We start from the raw sequence: 18,925 nt of genomic DNA on the forward strand, positions 1-18,925 counted from the left end.
AGATTCATAAATTGGGTGTATAATATGAAAGTTTCTGTTTAGACACAATTTTATTTTAGTGACGAAGTGGAAATTTAGAATTATAATGTTTGGAATGGCTTCTAGAACAGTTCATTTCAATGTAACTTGGAGTAACTTCACAAAGACTGCTAAAATGCCTTCAGAATTCCCCTTGTAACATCTTTTTCCAGAGTACTTAGTTCACAGATAAGGGTCAAAATCTAAATTTGGAACTCTGCAATTTGTAAGAATGTTCAGGATTCCATGAAAAGCGTATACTGATAAAAGCATATAAAGCAGATAAAGAAAAAACCTTGGTTTAGGAAATGTGCTTCTTTTCACCATTGATTTATTCCTCTTGTTTTCCCTCTCTCATGCACTTCTGTATCCTTGTTTCCAAGGCTGGGGACTGACTGTCCTCTCTGTGAAAATAACTGGCTATTAAAAAAGCTTTACTGTGATTAGAATGTACAAATGATTCATTTTTGCATTGTTTTCTGTCACGTTCTTCAGCTGAATGTCAGCTTGGTACCCAGCAGAAAGAGTCTTCTCCGAGCTTGGAGCCTAAGCGTCCTCCACCACCTCGCCCCGTTGCTCCTCCTGCACGCCCTGCTCCACCACAGAGGCCGCCTCCACCGTCAGGTAATACAGTGACGTGTATCAGGTGTTCAGGAATATTTTGTTACAAGTCTGTGAGATGAACTTTGAAGTCCACACCCCAACTGCATATTGTACTGCTGGTTTGGGGCTCAGTAGAACACAATGTTTTTTTCACTAAAATATTTAGTTGGTACATTTAATAGCAATAACAGCATGGGAAGTGACAGCATTTTTCAGTACCATTTAAATACTGTTGTCTTTGCTTAGTGAATAAATTTTAAAATTTTTATAGACTTACTTTCACAGTTTTAAAATGTGGGCTTCCTACAGCGGTGTTTACTCAACACTTTCATTTTTATAGCATCTTTATTTATCTTTTATTTTAAAAATTATCTTGTGCATTCATTGATTTATATTCCTTTAATTTTGGCATCAGTGTGTATGCATTTTATCATGTCCAAGTTTTGAATGTAGAGTTCATCTGGATCATCTGAAAATGTAAACAATTGAGCACTAAGAGAAACTGGATGTTCAGAAGCATATGGGCAACATAGTTAACAACAAAGTGACCCTTGTCATTTTTAACTTTCTCATTCTTTTTCTCCCCTCTTACTGTACTGATGTTTTTCATTATTGCTGCATTCATTTCTTAAATACTGTAAGGCGGTAGGAGTCCTGCACCTGCTAGAAAAGAATTTGGAGGTAATGATTTTAATTGTTTCTGAATATGACTACATAGCAAAACTACTATGGTGGTCTGTTGTGATAATACTTATGATGATGTCCAAAGGTATAAAACCAGCTAATTCTTGAATGTCAATGTAATTTCTTTCTCAGGGTTTGTATCCTACTCTGAATTACATTTGATGTTTTAGTGAAGAAATATTTCTCCAGAAGTTGGTACATTATAGTCAGAGAGATTAAAGTTGTTCCAGGTTTTTATTGCCTTGTCCTGGTCAAAATACACCCAGCTAGCTTTTCTGTGAAAGTGGAAACTTGTCTTTAGTTGTGAAAATGTGAGCTTTTTTCTTCACAGTCTGTGATAAGGAACATTGTAAACTGGATTGTGATTGTAGCTACTTGCAGCGATTATCCATTAATTAATTTTTCAAGTTGAAACTGGTGCTGGTCTGGCCCAGTTTCCCCAGTTAACAGAGAGCTCCAGATCACTGAGCCATATTTGTCTCTAAGCTGAACACTGACATATGAGTAGTTTGTTTTCTGTTTCCAAGTCTGAAATGTGCTCCTAAACCCTTCCTAGAGACATGAAGCACCCTCCATAGTTCTTGGAACTAGGGTATACTTCAGAAACACAAACTTAGCAAAGGAATTTATTCAGTTACTCTGAGGCATGCAAGAGCTACAGGTCTTTACAAAATCCTGAAATAGTTCTCCCTAATTCCTTCCCTTTTGATAATGCTGAGAGGGCTTTATCAAACCTTCAGGCTGGTTTTGGTTTTTTCCAGCTTGGTCTGGTTTTGCATGTAATATCAACTCCTGTCCTGTCAGAAGTGCTTCTTCTTAAAACTAATCTTTGTCCTCCTTTGTCACATGCTTCTTAGTTGAGCTGTCCTGCTTGGACTTAAATCAGCTCATTAATATATGGGATAGAGTGGGAAGAGTTAGTGGCTCCGAAATAGTTTCTTAATGGCTTTTTGGCCACTGCCACTCAGTTGGTAGGAAAGAGGGTTTTTGAAGAAAATAATTAAAAAGTTTTGAGCAATCTCAGAAAATAAGTAAACTATTTTATATAATATATAAATATTAGCTAACTTATTCTGATTTCAGGTGGAGATGTGCGTGGCTCTTAGATACAGTTGAGGGGAGGAGGTTATTATGTCAAAGGCATAATATTTTGAATTAGTTAAAATGCTTAAGTTTTAGAAAATAGCCAGTTTATACATAACATGCAACATGTGAGGTTTCATTCATTATACTGCTTCAGTCCTATATAGTTTTATGTGCACTGGCACGATCCTGTTTGCCTAGTTTGTCTCAATTGTGCAAAGACTAGCTTGCTTTTTTTCTTTACCCTCTTTTACCAACATAGCTTTCCATAAAGAATTGTAACTTGCATAAAACTTGCTTTTCATGCAATCTTTTAAAAGAGATAGTAGTATGATTTTTTCATATATTATTCTGACCTAAAGCTCATCCTACTTTTTCTATCTTCTTCATTTTCCACTGATGGCATACATTTATGAGGCATAATGCTTTGCTTTTAGCAGTACCTGAGCTCAGCTCTGAGCAAGCTAGCACAGGACTGGAAGCAGTGTAAATGTCATAGTGTGTTACTATGCCTGGGGAAATGGCATCTGTTTCTCTTACCTAGAACGAAGGCTCCTGAAGCACTGTGAAAATATCCATGTGCTGTATAAGTGTATCAAACTTTGATTTTAGACTTCTGTAGCCCATGCAAAGTGACATCGATTATGTCTTTAAAATGTTGTGCATTTTAAATGTGTTTTTTTTTTTTCTCATGTGTTTTAACCATTTTTACCTGAGTGCTTCATTCCCTTCAATGCCCATAACATTTCTTCTAATGGCTCCGAATGCTTTTAAGGTGGGAGCAGGATTTGGACATCTAAGTTTTTGGGGTTTTGTTTGGGTTTTTTTTCCGTTTGGGTTGATTTTGGTTTTGGTTGTTCTTTTTTGGTGTATATTTTTTTTAGTTTGGTCATATTTTACATCAGAATTAACTCAGAATTCAAGGAAACAAAGCTATGTACTCTTTGCAGGGTGTTTGCAAAGTGTAGACTTTTCACCTGCCAATACGAAACATTTCCACTGATGATTTTATAAGCTCTCAGTTGTTTATAGTTAAAAATTAAAATGTTGCACTCTGTTTACCCAAGGTTTTTTTTAATACATTACGGAGTAAATTCTTACATAACATTAAAAATTATAAAGGCTGCTAATTGTCAATTACTTGAAGTGAAAAAATAATATTTGTTTTGGGGTTTTTTCTTTTAATAATACTAGTCAGACTTTTCTGATTAATGCAGGAGAGGCTTATAGTTGTCTTTTATCATTGGTTTAAACTGTTAAAATGGGGCTAAGATTGAGAGAATGCACAGTATTTTCAGTATATGCAATAATTTGGGTAAAATGCATTACATTTTCACTGTATCTTCCAAATAAATTAAGTAGACCTAGGAAATACAGTAATAAAGTTGACATTAAAAGAAATGCAAGTATGTTAAGCTATGAAAATAATACACCCAAGCAGTCTATTAGTGTACACAGATATTTATGTTCACACATTAAACACAGCCTTGCAAGAACCATTCAACATCTTTATTCTTCCTCTGTAGCTGCCTTTTTTTTTTTCTCTCCCCAGAGCACAGTTCAGATTGTTTGGGTGCATTAAGATATGGGAGTCATTTTGAAAAAGCTTTTTTAATTGGTTTGGCTTTTTTCTTTAAATATGGGGAAGAGTGCCTTTCTTCTTTTCTTGCTAAAGAAGGAATGTTCAATAATGGAGGAAACAAGAAGCCTTAATGCTAAAACAGTAAATGTGTTGTTCAAATGTAGGCAAATGGCCTGGATTTCACATACATATATACACACACGCTCATGCACACATACACACAGACACGCACATGTGCACACACGTGCACATTTTACTTGTGCATGAGAAGCTGGGGTTGCTCTATCTTCCATTAAGCTAATGTGTAAATGTAATCTTTGCAAAATATGCAGTTCCGTCTAAAAGATGTCAGGGCATAAATTACAGGTGGTTTCTGTATAAATCCACACTCTTTCCTTAAAATACTATTTAAAACAAGTATGTGATGTCTTTACTTGCAAAATACTGTTTCAAACTGCAATACAGATTTTGAGCTATATACAGACTACAGTAACAGTTTAAAATGATACCTAAAAATGTGTTTCAGGTTCAGATGTGCATTTTTCACTGTGCTTAAGATTAAAATCTTCCTGTAGTATCGATTGTGATGGCATTATCCCAGCACCATAATTTTGCTTTATCACTGTTGAAGAGTATTATTAGTAAGTGAAACTTGGTATTTGACCTTTATGCCCTTTTTCTCCCATATAATGAATATTTTTAAATTTGCAAAACTTTTTAAAATTCTCCTGCACAGAAGTCTCCATCTGGATGGTGCAACAATATAGGAACATGTCTATGTGCTATGGTCAAAGAGGTTCTCTGCCTTCCTTCTCCTGAAAGGAGTCAACTTCATTAATCATCTTGCATAAAACGACATGTGCTTAAGAGCATCCTGAGAATACCTATTCAAAGTATGGGCTGAGCTTTGGGAGGGGAAAGTGCAAATCATCTGTGAAATGAACAGACTAGTTCCCTGCTCTAGGAGAGGTTTTATTTTGTCCATTTCCATGACCACTCTTGAGATGAACAGTAAGCTTTATGCCTCTAACGACAGAGGGTTCAGAGGGGTGTCCTGTACTGTCGGGCTGCTCTCTACTTCCCTTTATTTTTCTCCAGTTAGCAGGTAGGCTTCTCGTAGCCGAAGGGTTACCGCTTTCTTTTCTCCCCAAGGGTTCCTCTGGGTTGCACGGGAGAAGGGCAGAGCTAGTACCTGAAAGCAATGAAGTGTTCTCAGGCAGTGCTCTCCTCCTGTGCCCCCTCCTTACAAACGCTCTCTGTTCATCCCTCCCGAGTGCTGCTTCTCTCGCAGAGAAGTCCTCTGCCAGAAACTTTTGCAATAGAAATCTAACGTTAATTGGCAGAGCCTGGAACTCATACAGAATATATAACATATGTTAGTCTTTTAACATATTTGAACCAGATGTTCAGCAAAACCAGAGATCTGATATCTCTGGAGATAATCACATACCAGCCTCATATGCAACCTTCACTCTTCCTACTCTGAGTGACACCTCCACCCATATCTGACAAAATTCACAGCACTCTTTCCAGATCATAGGGAGCTCCTGAGCAGATACCACACATTGGCACATGATGAGAAAGCATGAGGCTGTGTCATCGCTAAGGCAAAAGTTGCTCTTAAGGTAGGCTTCTTGAACACTGGCTCCCTTTCCTTCCTCTATACTTGAGCCACTCCAGAGTTGCCAGATATTACTGTTACTTTTTCCTATGCGCATGCCTTAAGGATTTCTCCTTGCATACTGTTTAGTGTTATCTATGTCCTGCCATGTTTTACCATACAATTTGATGGACCCTGTATATGCTTGATCATCTTGCAGAAATAAAGTAATTCAGCATGGTTATGCATGATTGAAAATCTTTCTCTCAATCTAAACTGTAACTTTTACTGTGCACCAGTCGATACAGCTTTCCCAAGTACAGAGTGCTGCTTGGAGATAACTTAATGATACAGTTCTGTAGGATACAATGCATTATATAAAGTGGGGAACTTATTTCTTCCATGAAATTGCTTATTCAGATGTAGTCTTGGCAGAAACATACTATGTAGTGGCCTTCTAAATTACAGGAAGCAGACTTAATGTTGCAGGGTATAACTGATGTACCTGTTTATTTTCAAGTGTTTGAGTATAGGCATGTGCTCTGCTTTAGAAGAGTATCAAGACTGACATTTAATATCATTCTGAATTTACAAAAGTTTGTGGAGGGTGAATGCTGAAGGAATGAAATTCTCTTTCAACTGTAATGTAAAATTGAAATAATGGCATGTTTCTAAACACGACCCTACTTGCTGATCTCTAATTCGTATCAGTCTGGTTTCCCCATGCTGGTACAATTATCTCCCACAAGTAGCTACAATCTAGCCAGGCCGTTTTTTAATTATGTAAAGCTGTTTTGTGGCAGTGTTCTTTCTGGTTTTACTTTCTCAATCTACTGCTTTTCTTATGCAATGTACAGCTTCTCTTCTTTCTCTGACAAGGTCTTGGAGCTCCTCCCAGTCCTGGGGTAGCTAGGAGAGAAGTAGAAGGTAACATAACAATTTTTGTATTCTAGAATTGGATTTCTCATTTAATACCTGAATAATATTACTGCCCTTGTGACATTAAAGGTGGTTTCATGAAGGCATTTATTGTGTAGGATCTTTCTTCTTTTATTTACGGTTTTCAGACAGCCAAGTTGCTTCCTGTTTTTCAGTGGTGGTGTAAATTGTTATAGAAGGCAGTCTTCATTTATGAAAAATGAAGTGAAAACTTAGACTGCATTAATCAAGAAGAATGCTTTCAAGGCTGACTTTCAGAGGAAGCTGTAGCTGACCGATTGCTAGAGTAAATACTATACCTGTAACTAAATCCGGAATCTAGGAAGCCTAATTTTTCCTGAAGAACTACATATGTTCAAATATTTGGGGGAGAGAAATTTCCATTTAAATAATTTAGCCTATAATTTAATATTTTGTCTCTTTCTAAAGAGCACAGTGTAGGTATTTTGATTCTGATATCTAATTGTATGTGACATACATTTATGAGAAGCATTTCTCTTGCATTATTCTAGTTGGCGTGTATGCGCATATAGTGCTGAATGGGTGCTGTTTTAGCCATGCCAGCAGAGACATGTTTTGGGGTTTCTTCTGATCCCCTCAGGAATGTGTCCCTTTGTAGCAAATATAGGTGTGGCAATAAAAGTCCTGATACAGTCAAGATGTCCTCCAGATACTACAATTTATTTTGACTATATTGCTGCTTCCTTTTTCTAAATTGGCAAAATCCCTATATGCATAGAATAGTTTAGGTTGGAAGGGACCTCTGGAAGTTATCTAGTCCAGCCTCCTGCTCAGAGTAGGGTAAACTGGCACCAGGTTGCTCAGGGTACGAGTTGCACTACTGAGAACTGTTCCCAGAAACCTATTCTAACTGGTTCTGAGACAGCAGGGTTGTCTGACAACTGGAAGATGATCTGATAAACTAAGTGTCTTATGTACCACAGAGTATTCCTTCCAGTTTCTGTAACTGACATGGTGATATTACCTTCCTGGGAAATAGGCAACAGAATCCTAAACCTCTTTGCCTGTTAGCAATTGTGCACTTGTCTGAGGTAAAGGTGATTTCTTTCATATCTTGCACTTCACAGCTTGAATGTTGCATACAAGGTCATCATTAGCATCAGCATGTAAATGTTGAGGTTGGTGCTGTAATATTTATCCCATGAACAAAGTGAGTAGTTTCAGGAACTTTGGTGTAGACCCTGTAGATTGCTGAACCATGTATAATTACAGATGTACTCTTCTGATTGCATGATTTTTTTGAATCAGCATGTTATACAAGTTCTTTTTGTTTTAAAGACTGCTGTCAGAATATTTGCAGAATATACTACAAAAGAAAACAGCTTCTAGCACGATTGAGAACACAGGGTACATGTATAAGTAGGCATCTTTAGCTTGCAACAAATAGGAGGTGATTTTACTTAATTTGTAATTAGAAGGATCAAATTACTTCACATGTGCCATGGGGTAAGAGTGTACTAGTGTAACAGCTTACCTGATGGATAGACTTTAATATGTTACAACTTCAGAAAAAATCACTAATGTCTTTTTCGCGCCCATTTCCATTAGTGATAATATACCATTGCCGTATAATACCTGTTTTAGTTTATCTAACAAAGATAATCTAATTTTTTTTTTCCATGCTTCAAAGCACAAAAAAGTCCTGGAACACAAAGAAAAGATAACTTGGGTAATACAGATACATGTTTTGTACTAATTATAATACAGAAAGAAGTTGTTTTTGAAATATGTTCTAAGACGGCAATCTCTAATATCTGTTCCAGTTCGTAATCAGCCTCCACCTTCAACTGGAATTTCAAGCACAGGAACTGCTGGATATGGTACAACCAGACCGGTGGGTATTCTGGCTTAAAATAATTTTTCTCCTAAGTTTCTAGAACTTATTACACTGGCGGTGGATTTTTGTAAGTCATAACAGATGCAAGAAAACAGCAAAATTGACTAGTCATTTTACAGCTTTTATGAGTTAATTCCCTCAGCAATTCTTGTCTGTTGACTAAGAATACTTCAGAATATATATATACTGGACATGACTTTATTGGTTTGCACTCTATGTAGTCACTTCATAGGCTCCCAAGTAATACCACGTTTTATATCCACTTTCAAATAACTGCAAAATGCAGAGTTATTCTTTGTATTATATGTTCCTGTTGACTATGTTGCTTATTTGATATGATAAAATGTATTATCTTCTGTGCTGAAATGTATATCCTGATGGCAGTTAATTGCTTGCAAGGAGTTATGCATTATATGGGTAGCTGATTTATTATATTGCTGATTACTTCATATGTAATGGAATCTTGTACCTTGTTTTAAAAATTAATTTTCACAGAACCACAGGTTGGAAGGGACCTCAGGGATCATCTAGTCCAACCTTCCTAGGAAGAGCACAGTCTAGACAAGACGGCCCAGCACCCTGTCCAGCCGAATCTTGAAAGTGTCCAATGTGGCCGAGTCACCCACTTCCCTGGGGAGATTATTCCAATGGGTGACTGTCCTCACTGTGAAAAATTTCCCTCTTGTGTCCAGTTGGAATCTCCCCAAGAGCAACTTGTGTCCATTCCCCCTTGTCCTCTCCATGTGACTCCTTGTAAAAAGGGAGTCTCCGTCTTCTTTGTAGCTACCCCTTAAGTACTGGTACATGGTGATGAGATCCCCTCCAAGGCTCCTTTTCTGAAGGCTGAACAAACCCAGTTCTCCCAGACTATCCTCGTATGGCAGGCTGTCCAGTCCTCTGATCATCTTGGTGGCCCTTCTCTGGACCCCTTCCAGCCTGTCCACATCCTTTTTGTATAGCAGGGACCAGAACTGTACACAATACTCTAGGTGCGGCCTGACAAGTGCTGAGTAGAGTGGGATGATGACTTCTTTATCTCTGCTGGCGATGCCCTTTTTGATGCAACCCAGCATCCTGTTGGCCTTCTTGGCCGCAGCAGCACACTGTTCGCTCATGTTGAGCTTTCTGTCCACCAGGACCCCCAGGTCCCTTTCCACAGAGCTGCTCTCCAGCCAGGCGGATCCCAGCCTGTGCTGCGCTCCGGATTATGTTTTCCCAGGTGCATGACCTTACACTTGTCCTTGTTGAACATCATCAGGTTCTTGCTGGCCTACTCTTCCAGCCTATCCAGATCTCCCTGCAGAGCTGCTCTCCCTTCTGGAGCGTCTACTTCCCCACTCAATTTGGTGTCATCCACAAACTTCATCAGGCTGCACTTGATGCTGTTATCGAGATCACTTATGAAGATGTTGAATTACGTTGGGCCCAGTATCGATCCCTGGGGGACTGCACCTGTGACAGATTGCCACTTTGGAAAACAGCTATTTACCACCACCCTTTGGGTGTCGCCTGTCAGCCAGTTCCCCACCCACTGCACAGACCACTTGTCTAGGCCGTAATGCATTAATTTCTCCAGGAGAAGACTGTGGGGGACCTTATCAAAGGCCTTGGAGAAGTCCAGGTAGACAATGTCCACTGCCCGCCCCATGTCAACCAGGCAAGTCACTTTGTCATAGAAGGCCACCAGGTTTGTCAAGCAAGGTGTGCATTTAGTGAAGCCATGTTGGCTTTTCTCAATCACCTGCTTCATTTGACTTGTGATGGCCCCCAGGAGGATTCGTTCCATAACTTTCCCAGGGATTGAAGTAAGACTGATGGGCCTGTAGTTATCCAGATCCTCCCTCAAGCCTTTCTTGTAGATAGGGGTAACATTTGCCTTCCTCCAGCCCTCTGGGACATCCCCCATTCTCCACGACTTCTCAAAGATTATGGAGAGTGGCCTTGCGATGATGTCAGCCAGCTCGCTCAACACCCTCGGGTGGATGGTGTCAGGGCCCATTGATTTGTAGGGGTCAAGCTCCTGTAATAATTCATGTACTAACTCTTCCTTCACTGATGGTGGGTTGGTGTTTGGATCAACTGGGAATTTCGTTCCCAAAGCCTGGGACCTGGCAGTGCTGGTAAAGACAGAGGTGAAGAAAATGTTGAGGACCTCTGCCTTTTCTGCGTCATTGGTGACTGACTCTCCTATTCTGTTTAACTCTGGGCCTATGTTTCCCTTCTTTTTCTGCTTGTGGTTGACATGTCTGAAGAAACCTTTCTTGTTATTTTTGACATCTACGGCCAGTTTCAATTCGAGCTGGGCTTTTGCTTTTCTAACGGCATCTCTGCACTCTCTGGCTATGCCCTTGTAGTTCTCAACGGATAATCCTCCACTACTCCATCTCTGGCATGCTTCCCTTTTGGATTTGAGTAGACCCAGGAGGTCATGGTTGAGCCAAGGGGGCCTCTTGCTCCGCTTACTTCCCTTTCCTTTATAGGGGATAAACTGGTTTTGTGCTTCCAAGAAAGAGTTCTTGAAGAACTCCCAGCACTCTATCACGATCCACTGTTGGGTTGAATAGTTTGGCAGAGCTTAAACCCCTTTGCTTTCCAACCAACCGCGGATAATACTGGGAGGTTGGGGGCGGCTGGGCTTAACTTCTGATTAATTCCAATGTGTTATTGTGACTAGGTTCCTTTTACATTCTCAGGAACAGAATTAAGACTCAAAATGGAGTCAAGTGCCAAGTCACTTTATTTGGCCAAAAATAGATACATGAGAGAAAAGCAAAGAAAGAGGAAAAAAAGGTGAAAAAGAGAACCAGAGGGAGGGAGAGAGTGGGACTGTTGTGATAGCTATCACCATGGATCTGTGGCGGTCTTGGGGGGGTGGAGGGTGGGATCTGGGGTGGGGGTTTCGGGTGTCCGATGTATCTTTGAAGCCAGTGGAGGGGGTGATGTTCCAGAACGCTCCCCCGTTGTCTCTGCTGGTTTCCCCTTTTATAATGTTGTGCTCTTGCATAGTCAATAACTGTTCTGCATACCCACGCCTCCCACTTGGCGGTGGGGCGCATGCCCAGTACTGTCACTAGAGGGTGCTTGAAAGTTCTAGCGGGTCCAAGCCGCTTCCCCCCACATTGCCAGCTGGCCCTGAGTTCGGGCATATGTGCAGAGGACGCATACTCCTAGATAACAGGGCGCACATTCCTGTTGGGTCGACCTTGGTGATTGAACTGTTCTGCTCAGCTGCTGTAATGATCAGGCTTTGTTAGAGAAACTTGCCTGCCAACAATGTTGAGAAACGTTTCTAGTCCCTGACACACTCACTAGCTCCTTTATCTTCCGTGGAAGCATCCCATGGAATCCCTCCCAGCTGAGCCCTGAGTGAACTGAAGTTTGCTTTTCTAAAATCCAGAACCCTTGTCTTAGAGCTGACCTTCAGCACGCTCAGCAGGATCCCAAGCTCCACAATATTATGATCACTGCAGCCAAGGCTATCACTAACAGAGATATTACAAAGACCCTTTTGATAAGGGTCTTCCTGTAAAAGTGAAACATTCAACTAGTTAAACAAAACATTCAACAAACCTTAGTCCTGCATTTCATTCTTTATTTGTGGAACTGAACTTGAAAGAACTGAATGAAGGATTTATGGGTGCTTGAGTGCTTCACTACAAGCAAGAAATGAAGAGTTGGAAGACATCTGCCTTATTTCTCTTAACAGCAGCAAGTAGGAGCCTTATGTTAGGGAAGGAGAAAGTGTTTTAATAGCTATAGGTCTCCTTAAAGAATTACTAAGAAATGGCATTGTTTGATCATAATTCTTTAGACTTTGCAGCATATTTCAGAGAGAATTTTTGCAGCAGCATGAAGGACTTGACTTTTCTTTCTCTGTCTACATCAACCACAGTATTTGTGCTTACTTTGTTCCCTCTGTTCTGGCAGTTCCAGGCTCTTCAACTTAGATCATGCCTCTTCATACCTGGATGTTTTATAGATGAAGCAGCAGCAAAAGTTGGCTCTTTCGTATCAGTTTCTTGGTCATTGGAGAACTTTGTTTTCCTTCTTTAAGGCATTTTGCTCTTCTCATTGGTATAATGTTCACAATGACGCTGACAGGACGGAGGGCACAAACACAAGTCCTTTAGTAAGGCTAAAAAGCATTCTGTTTGAATAAATGTCAGTAGGATAGAGACTGATGAGATTTTTGATCTATCTACAAACATGGCACCTCTTCTTTAATGCTGTATCTTCCTTTCAGGTACAGTGATAGACCAGTTGGGGTGGGGGTAGGGGGGACAGAGAGGGAGAGAGGGGAAGAGAGAGAGAGAGAGATGCTGCTAACCACAAGAGTTTAAGTTAAATCCATTTAAATTTGTTTTATAAAAGGTTGTAGAGTGCCTTTCCACCTTTTTAATGAGCAAGAAACACACGAATGCTGCCAGCTGTGCAGAGATATCAGAGTACGTGTAGAGCTTAAAGGAGTTGCACCTTACTGGTATTTGACATTTCTGTTGTAGTCTTGTACAATACTGAAACCACTAAAAACTACTGTTGAAAGCCACCATTGAAGTCACTTGTTGCAGATTCATTTTTCTCAGAGATTGATTCTCACAGTGAACAGTTACTGATCTTTGCGCTTTTTTGTTATTTTACCAGAAATGTAAAACACCCTCTTCTAAAATTTGGATAAAGAAAACCTGGTATACACAGGAAAGCATGTATTCATTTATCACAATATGCCTCACTCTTTTTTTCTTTTTTGGTAATCTGGAGCTAGTATGGGATATGCCATTTCTAAATCAAAATAATTCAGTAAAAAGATTGGGCATACAGAAGAGACTCCACCAGTGTCTTGGAATTGGCACAAGTGCAAGAATTTTTGTTCATATGAACAAGATGGAAAAAAAGTAGTAATATTTTCTTGTGCTGTGCTTCTCAACACCCAGTCTGGATTACAGTCAGAGCTGCTTGCTCGTTTCCAGAAAGGACCATGGTACTGCAATTGCCAGCATAATTTGACAAGACAAAGCTGACTGCGTCTCTTCTTTTGCTGATGTTGAGATTTTCTGTAAAATACACCAAAACAAAACAAAAACCAAAATAAAAGCCCCGCAACAAACCAACTAAACAAATGTAATGGAAGGTCTGAAAAAACAGCTCCTAAGATATTCTGGGCTTTTCAAGCCTCAGCTCACCCCTTGTTTGGATTTCCTAAGCGACCAATGCTCCTTTGTTTTCCTCGGGTTGTTTTTTGGGCAGCATTTCAAGGATTTCAGGACCAGGGACAGTAGCCACAGCAGGCACCACTTCCCACTGAGTGGTCCTGAGGATTATGTTAGACTTCTCTTCTGTTTCTTTTCCGTTCCTTTTTGATGGTTTGTTTTGGGTTTTTTGGTTTGTTTTTTTTTTAAAATACATTTTGGCATTTAATCCAGCCATCCTTCTGCCTACTCGCAAAATATTCAATGAAATGACAACATGCATCTTGGTAATCAAAGGGAAGACAAGTATTTCAGAGGTTAGGTGGTTTAAAGCATGGAGAGGGTTGTTAAATGGACTCAGCCAAGCATAATGAATCAGATGTTATACAAAGTCTTTGAAGTAGAGTACATAGATCTAGCAAAAGTAAGATCAAGGATGATACCTGTTTTGTAGTCGTGAAGTGTATTTGCTTGGGTTTAAGTCATGTTTGTGTAGAGAGCTGTGTACTGGGTTTTGCTCTAAAAACCATTTCTAGAATGTCCACTGTTGCTAAGCTTTTGTCAGAATATACCAAGTACACAAAATTTTAGAGGAAACAAATCCTACAAACTATCTTGTCTTGTGATCTTATTTTTTTTCCACTGAAATCTAGCATTTTTATTCAGTGCTTTACATTCAGCTTTCAAACGTGGTGCTTGTAATTCATTCACCTTCAGTTGTAATCTGGAATAGTTTCCTATTTCTCATTAAATACTGATGTAGACTTTTTTTATTTTGTTTTATGAGAGCAATTCCATTCCCAGCATATTAACTTCTATTCCAACAAGTTTAGGAAGACTCCAGCCTACAGATGAGGCAGAATGTATGTTTCATTAATACCGTTTGCTGAGGAAAAACAGTATCTACCTCACAGTTAGCAAACATAAGTCTGAGAGAAAAGAACTAACCACGGTCTTTTAGCATATCTTGGACGTTTGCTGTGTAAAATTGACTGTAGCTGTTTGCAAATGGCAGGTTATAATTGCAGCCTAAAAGGTGGATGGTGTCTACAGTCGCGTGACTGTGGGTTATCACTGTGTCCTTATGAGATCGCCAAATAAAGTAGTTGTTGTTAGTTCTGTTGCTTACAACAATTCACAGACTTGTTAGGTAAATTTATCTTACTAATACTAAAATAATAAGTGTTTCAAACGTTGCACAGGTAAATATTTATAGAAAGTTGAAAACAGTTGTAAAAATCCTTTGCTTTGAATTGAACCCTCATAATGTTTTGCAAATATATTCTTTGCTTTTATATGTGCATAAAAAAAACAGGTCAGCAACTGTTACCAAAGTATTTTTCATGGAGTCCTAATTATCCTGAATCATTTAACAGTAGATGACCACAGAGCTGAAGTAGAACTAAAATAATGGCCTTTTACCAATTATTGCAACAGACTGTTCCACCTCGAGCTGGCGTTATTAGCGCACCACAAAGCCATGTCCGTCCCTCTGGGGGAAGACCAGCACCTGAAATTCAAACCAAACCAGCTGAACCACCAAGGGGTAAGTTTACTTTAGAAGGTAAAAATAAATGTCACTGTTCGGTCAAGAGGTACTGCCTCTGGTTTGAATGCTTTGTTTTCAACAGATGTCTTCATTTTTCACTAGAAATGAAGATTCCCAAATATAGTAACATCTGGCAGTTTCTGTTAGTCTTGAATCATCCACAAGTATTGTAAACCCTTATCAGATAATAGGCAGCAGTCAGAAGAGATCTAGACCCACAGAGCTCAAGCTGTCAAGAGAAACTCTGATCAGATTGCATCTGTGTTTTGGTCTGGGCACATTGGCATGTCCTATCATAGGTGTTGACCACTGGATCATTCTCTGCAACGGTTGCTCTGTAATCATAATACTTGGAACACTGTTTATGTTTGACTCTCGAAGCCACTTCCTAAGCTTAAAGGGTTTTTAAAATTGTATTAATATCAACATATGCATTTCATAACAGTGACTTCCAAAATACTTTTAAATGCAACTGAAGTACACTTCAGAATGACACAGTTTCTGGTTCTCTATTTTGTATCTGCAGTAATAATTTTTAATGGAGATATGCTGAGCTTTTGATGACTTCTGATCTAGTTGCCATGAACACCTGCTGTTCTCACAGCCCCTTCTTCTGCAGTTCTGTCTGGTGCTTCTGCAGCCATGTGTTCTCATTCGTGCCATGCTCAAGATTTCTATTACAGTTCTTTACAATGAAAAACACTGCAAATATACTTGCAGGCTCACCGTTGCTTCCTGAACCACTAAAGCCTCAGGCTGCTGGACCTGCTCAGCCCACCACTCAGCCACCGCCTGTGCTAAGGATGCAGGAGCCTCTGATACCTGTGGCATCGCATCCAGCTCAGATGAGTGCCCCACAAAGTCTGGAACCCCCACAACCGCCTCCTCGTAGCCGATCATCTCACAGTTTGCCTTCTGAATCTGCTCCTTCACAGCCACAAGTAAGTAAAAACCTCGTATATATGTTTTTTCATTACGTAAATTAACACAGCTTGTAATGAATGCTGTAGATTTGTAAGAATCTCCTAAAGCAAGCAAACAAACAAAAATAAAGGTCCAAAGATTGGATTCAAAGATCAGGCTGTAGTAGGATAGTAATTAATTGCTTATGTATTGTCCATGAATAACTAACATCTCAAATACTAAACATTTAACTTAAGATTTCGTATGACAGACTTACAACTTATGGACAGCTTGTTCTTAAAATTATGTTGTCATTTGATAACTTTGTATGGAGAAGTACTCAGTCTAAGAAATTTAATTTTATAATGGCACGTGCATGACAAACTGTATAGTAACTAGCTAAGACAGGTTTTGATTATAAAGTAAGCTTTATAGATTGCACGATGTGGTGCTTTATGTTGATGGTAATTCATTGCAGGAAGACGATACTGAGATACTTAAGAGAAGTACATTTCTCCCCATTCACCAGTGTCAATTAAAATATAGAAGCATATCAAAATAATCTGAAAATTTAATACAGTAACAAAAATATTCTGTTCTGTGGGACCATTTAGATTGTTATTTTAAAAAAATCCCTTTTTCTGGGAAAAGCCATAGTTTCTAACTACTCTTGAAAAAACGCAGAAGTCAGTTTTCAGTGTTTTTTATATATACATAAGGCTAAACTTTTTCACTGAAGGCCAGTGCTGTTAGTTTTTACAGTATCAGGTGCTAGGCCAGATAATACACTACTTGAATAAATGCACAGATTTTACTGAAGCTGATGGATTTATGTCCAGTTCTTACCAAGAGTATATTTGTGGTTTTGTTCTCTGGTGTTTGTTTTGTGGGTTTTTTTTTTGTTTTGTTTTGTTTTGGTTTTTTTTAAACACACTCAGCTGTGGATATTTATGACTACATAAGCTTTCATCAGTATTTTAGATTTTACCTTATCTCTGCATCTGAAGCCCACTTGCACTAAAGCAGTTAGTTAATACCTATTTTGTACCACAGTGAACCAGCCAGATTCAGTCCTCACTGTGTTGATTTTGAATTCTAATTGAAAAATCTTTAAATGCTCTGCTTTTCTTTCTGCTGAAGCTCTCTCTCTGCCTGTTAACTTTTTTTAATTTTGGAAACTTAGGCCAAAAAACAGAGGATATTTCTGAATATACAGGTAGCATATCAGGGCTTTCGTAGTTTGTTAGAAAGTATGAAGTGTTGCCAGCAGAGAATATACATGGAGGCATAAGGTACTTGAGAACATACCAGTTTTGTGAATAGAAACAGATTGCATTGTGTCACTTTTGAAAGCCTCACACCTTCTAAATGTAGTTTTACTACTGATCATTTTGTGAAAGAGGTGCAAGCAGTTCTTTCAAAATTATTACGAAAATTACATTAATCTCTGTGTATACACAGTAATCAACAAGATGCTCAAGAACACCGAAAACAGGTTTTTGAGCTGTGTAATGCTGCGGCTATACTGTTAACAATATCCAAACTAGATAGTTTAAGGATAGCGGTACATTAAAAAAACTGTATACAATAACTACTTTTCTTTATTGTAAATTAAGGAGATTTTTGGTTTTTGACTGAACGAGAAGTCTTATGTTTTTTCCAGCTTGAAAAACTATTACTATAGATGAGTTGAATATACCAAGACAGTTCCCAGAATGAGGGCTATAGTGCTTTTCATGTTAATAGATGGTTAGAATTAGATCAATAGTAGTCAAATTCTTATAAGTCTTTAAAAAATAGGACAATCAGCTGCACAATGACTGTCTCTATGGAAGTAACATCAGAATTGGCTTGAGCTGTTGTTTTTTGGGTTTTTTTTAATCTTAATAGTAGAGCTTATAAGTCTTACAACAGAATACAACAGAAATTTAAAATTTAGTATGGTGTGTAATAAATATTTTTGGTTTGTATTCATATCTCAAAAAATGGCTTTGTGAAAACTTGAAGTATTTTTAATATGAGGTTGCTTTGATACTTGGATTTTCTTCCTAATTTTCTTTCCTTTGATGTCTGTTTCTCTTTCACAAGCAGGAGCAACCATCAGGGTAACAGGTATCTGACTATTTACCAGTGTTGTATGTGGTCTCCATCTATTCAAGCAGAAAAGATGTATGAATCTTGTTTTCATACATCTGCAGTCTCATCCGCATTAAAAATCACCCGTCCACATTAATGAATTGACTGTCATACCATGGTTTGCTTTTTCCTTTCATAATGCAATTATAATTGATACTGTTAACTGTATTTATTAGTGCCATAGCAAATATTTTGCTTCATCATCTCTTATGAAACAATTGGAACCTCACGTACGTTGCTTGGTCACTGCTGAACCTCCTGGTCTCAGTCTATGTGGAGTTAACATTTCTCTTTAATACAAATAAATCCCGATGCAATTGCACTGCTGAAGTTTTTTCAAAATAAAACCCATATTTCACATTTCTCAGAGAACAGAGACCTCACTATTACCCAAAGTAAAATATATTGGTTTTTACGATTTTAAAAGCGTTTGGTTCCAGAATTATTCAGAGCAAATTTTTACTTAACATAAAGAGCAACTGGCATTGATAGTTTCTTTGGGATCTTGTACTTTTTGATTACTTAGTTAATGAACACAAAACTTAACCAGCTGGTGCCAAGTTGCATTTGATTTATATGCTTTCTACAGTTCAATTTTTAACATTTCCCCCCTCAGTTACTTGATGCCTTTGTTTTAATATTATTTTCCAAAACACTTACTGTATACATACAAAAATACCAATATTGAACTACTCTGTGGTTTGGTAACATTAGGCCTCACCTATTTTAGAAACTCTCTGACGTAGTAGTACCAGGGATGCATGTATCCGACATTGTTGTTTCA

General features: G+C 38.6%; 1 protein-coding gene across 13 annotated transcripts in view; it reads left to right on the forward strand.

The window, feature by feature from the left end:
* The window catches only part of SYNJ1 (synaptojanin 1), a 68,433-nt gene that overhangs the window by 45,073 nt on the left and 4,435 nt on the right, over window positions 1–18,925 (forward strand). For 2 of the 13 annotated variants that reach the window (XM_075100965.1, XM_075100972.1), the window contains exons 25-32: window positions 514–642; window positions 1,264–1,302; window positions 6,450–6,497; window positions 8,161–8,199; window positions 8,294–8,364; window positions 14,991–15,099; window positions 15,823–16,043; window positions 18,094–18,117. In XM_075100965.1, coding sequence (XP_074957066.1) covers window positions 514–642; window positions 1,264–1,302; window positions 6,450–6,497; window positions 8,161–8,199; window positions 8,294–8,364; window positions 14,991–15,099; window positions 15,823–16,043; window positions 18,094–18,114 — 677 coding nt within the window. In that variant the 3' untranslated portion in view covers window positions 18,115–18,117. Of the gene's footprint in view, window positions 1–513; window positions 643–1,263; window positions 1,303–6,449; window positions 6,498–8,160; window positions 8,200–8,293; window positions 8,365–14,990; window positions 15,100–15,822; window positions 16,044–18,093; window positions 18,120–18,925 lie in introns of those variants that run through there. The other 11 variants (XM_075100970.1, XM_075100952.1, XM_075100964.1 and 8 more) reach the window with 7 other exon arrangements.

The sequence above is a fragment of the Phalacrocorax aristotelis genome, chromosome 1, assembly GCF_949628215.1.
Source record: "Phalacrocorax aristotelis chromosome 1, bGulAri2.1, whole genome shotgun sequence".
Taxonomy (NCBI): Eukaryota; Metazoa; Chordata; class Aves; order Suliformes; family Phalacrocoracidae; genus Phalacrocorax; species Phalacrocorax aristotelis.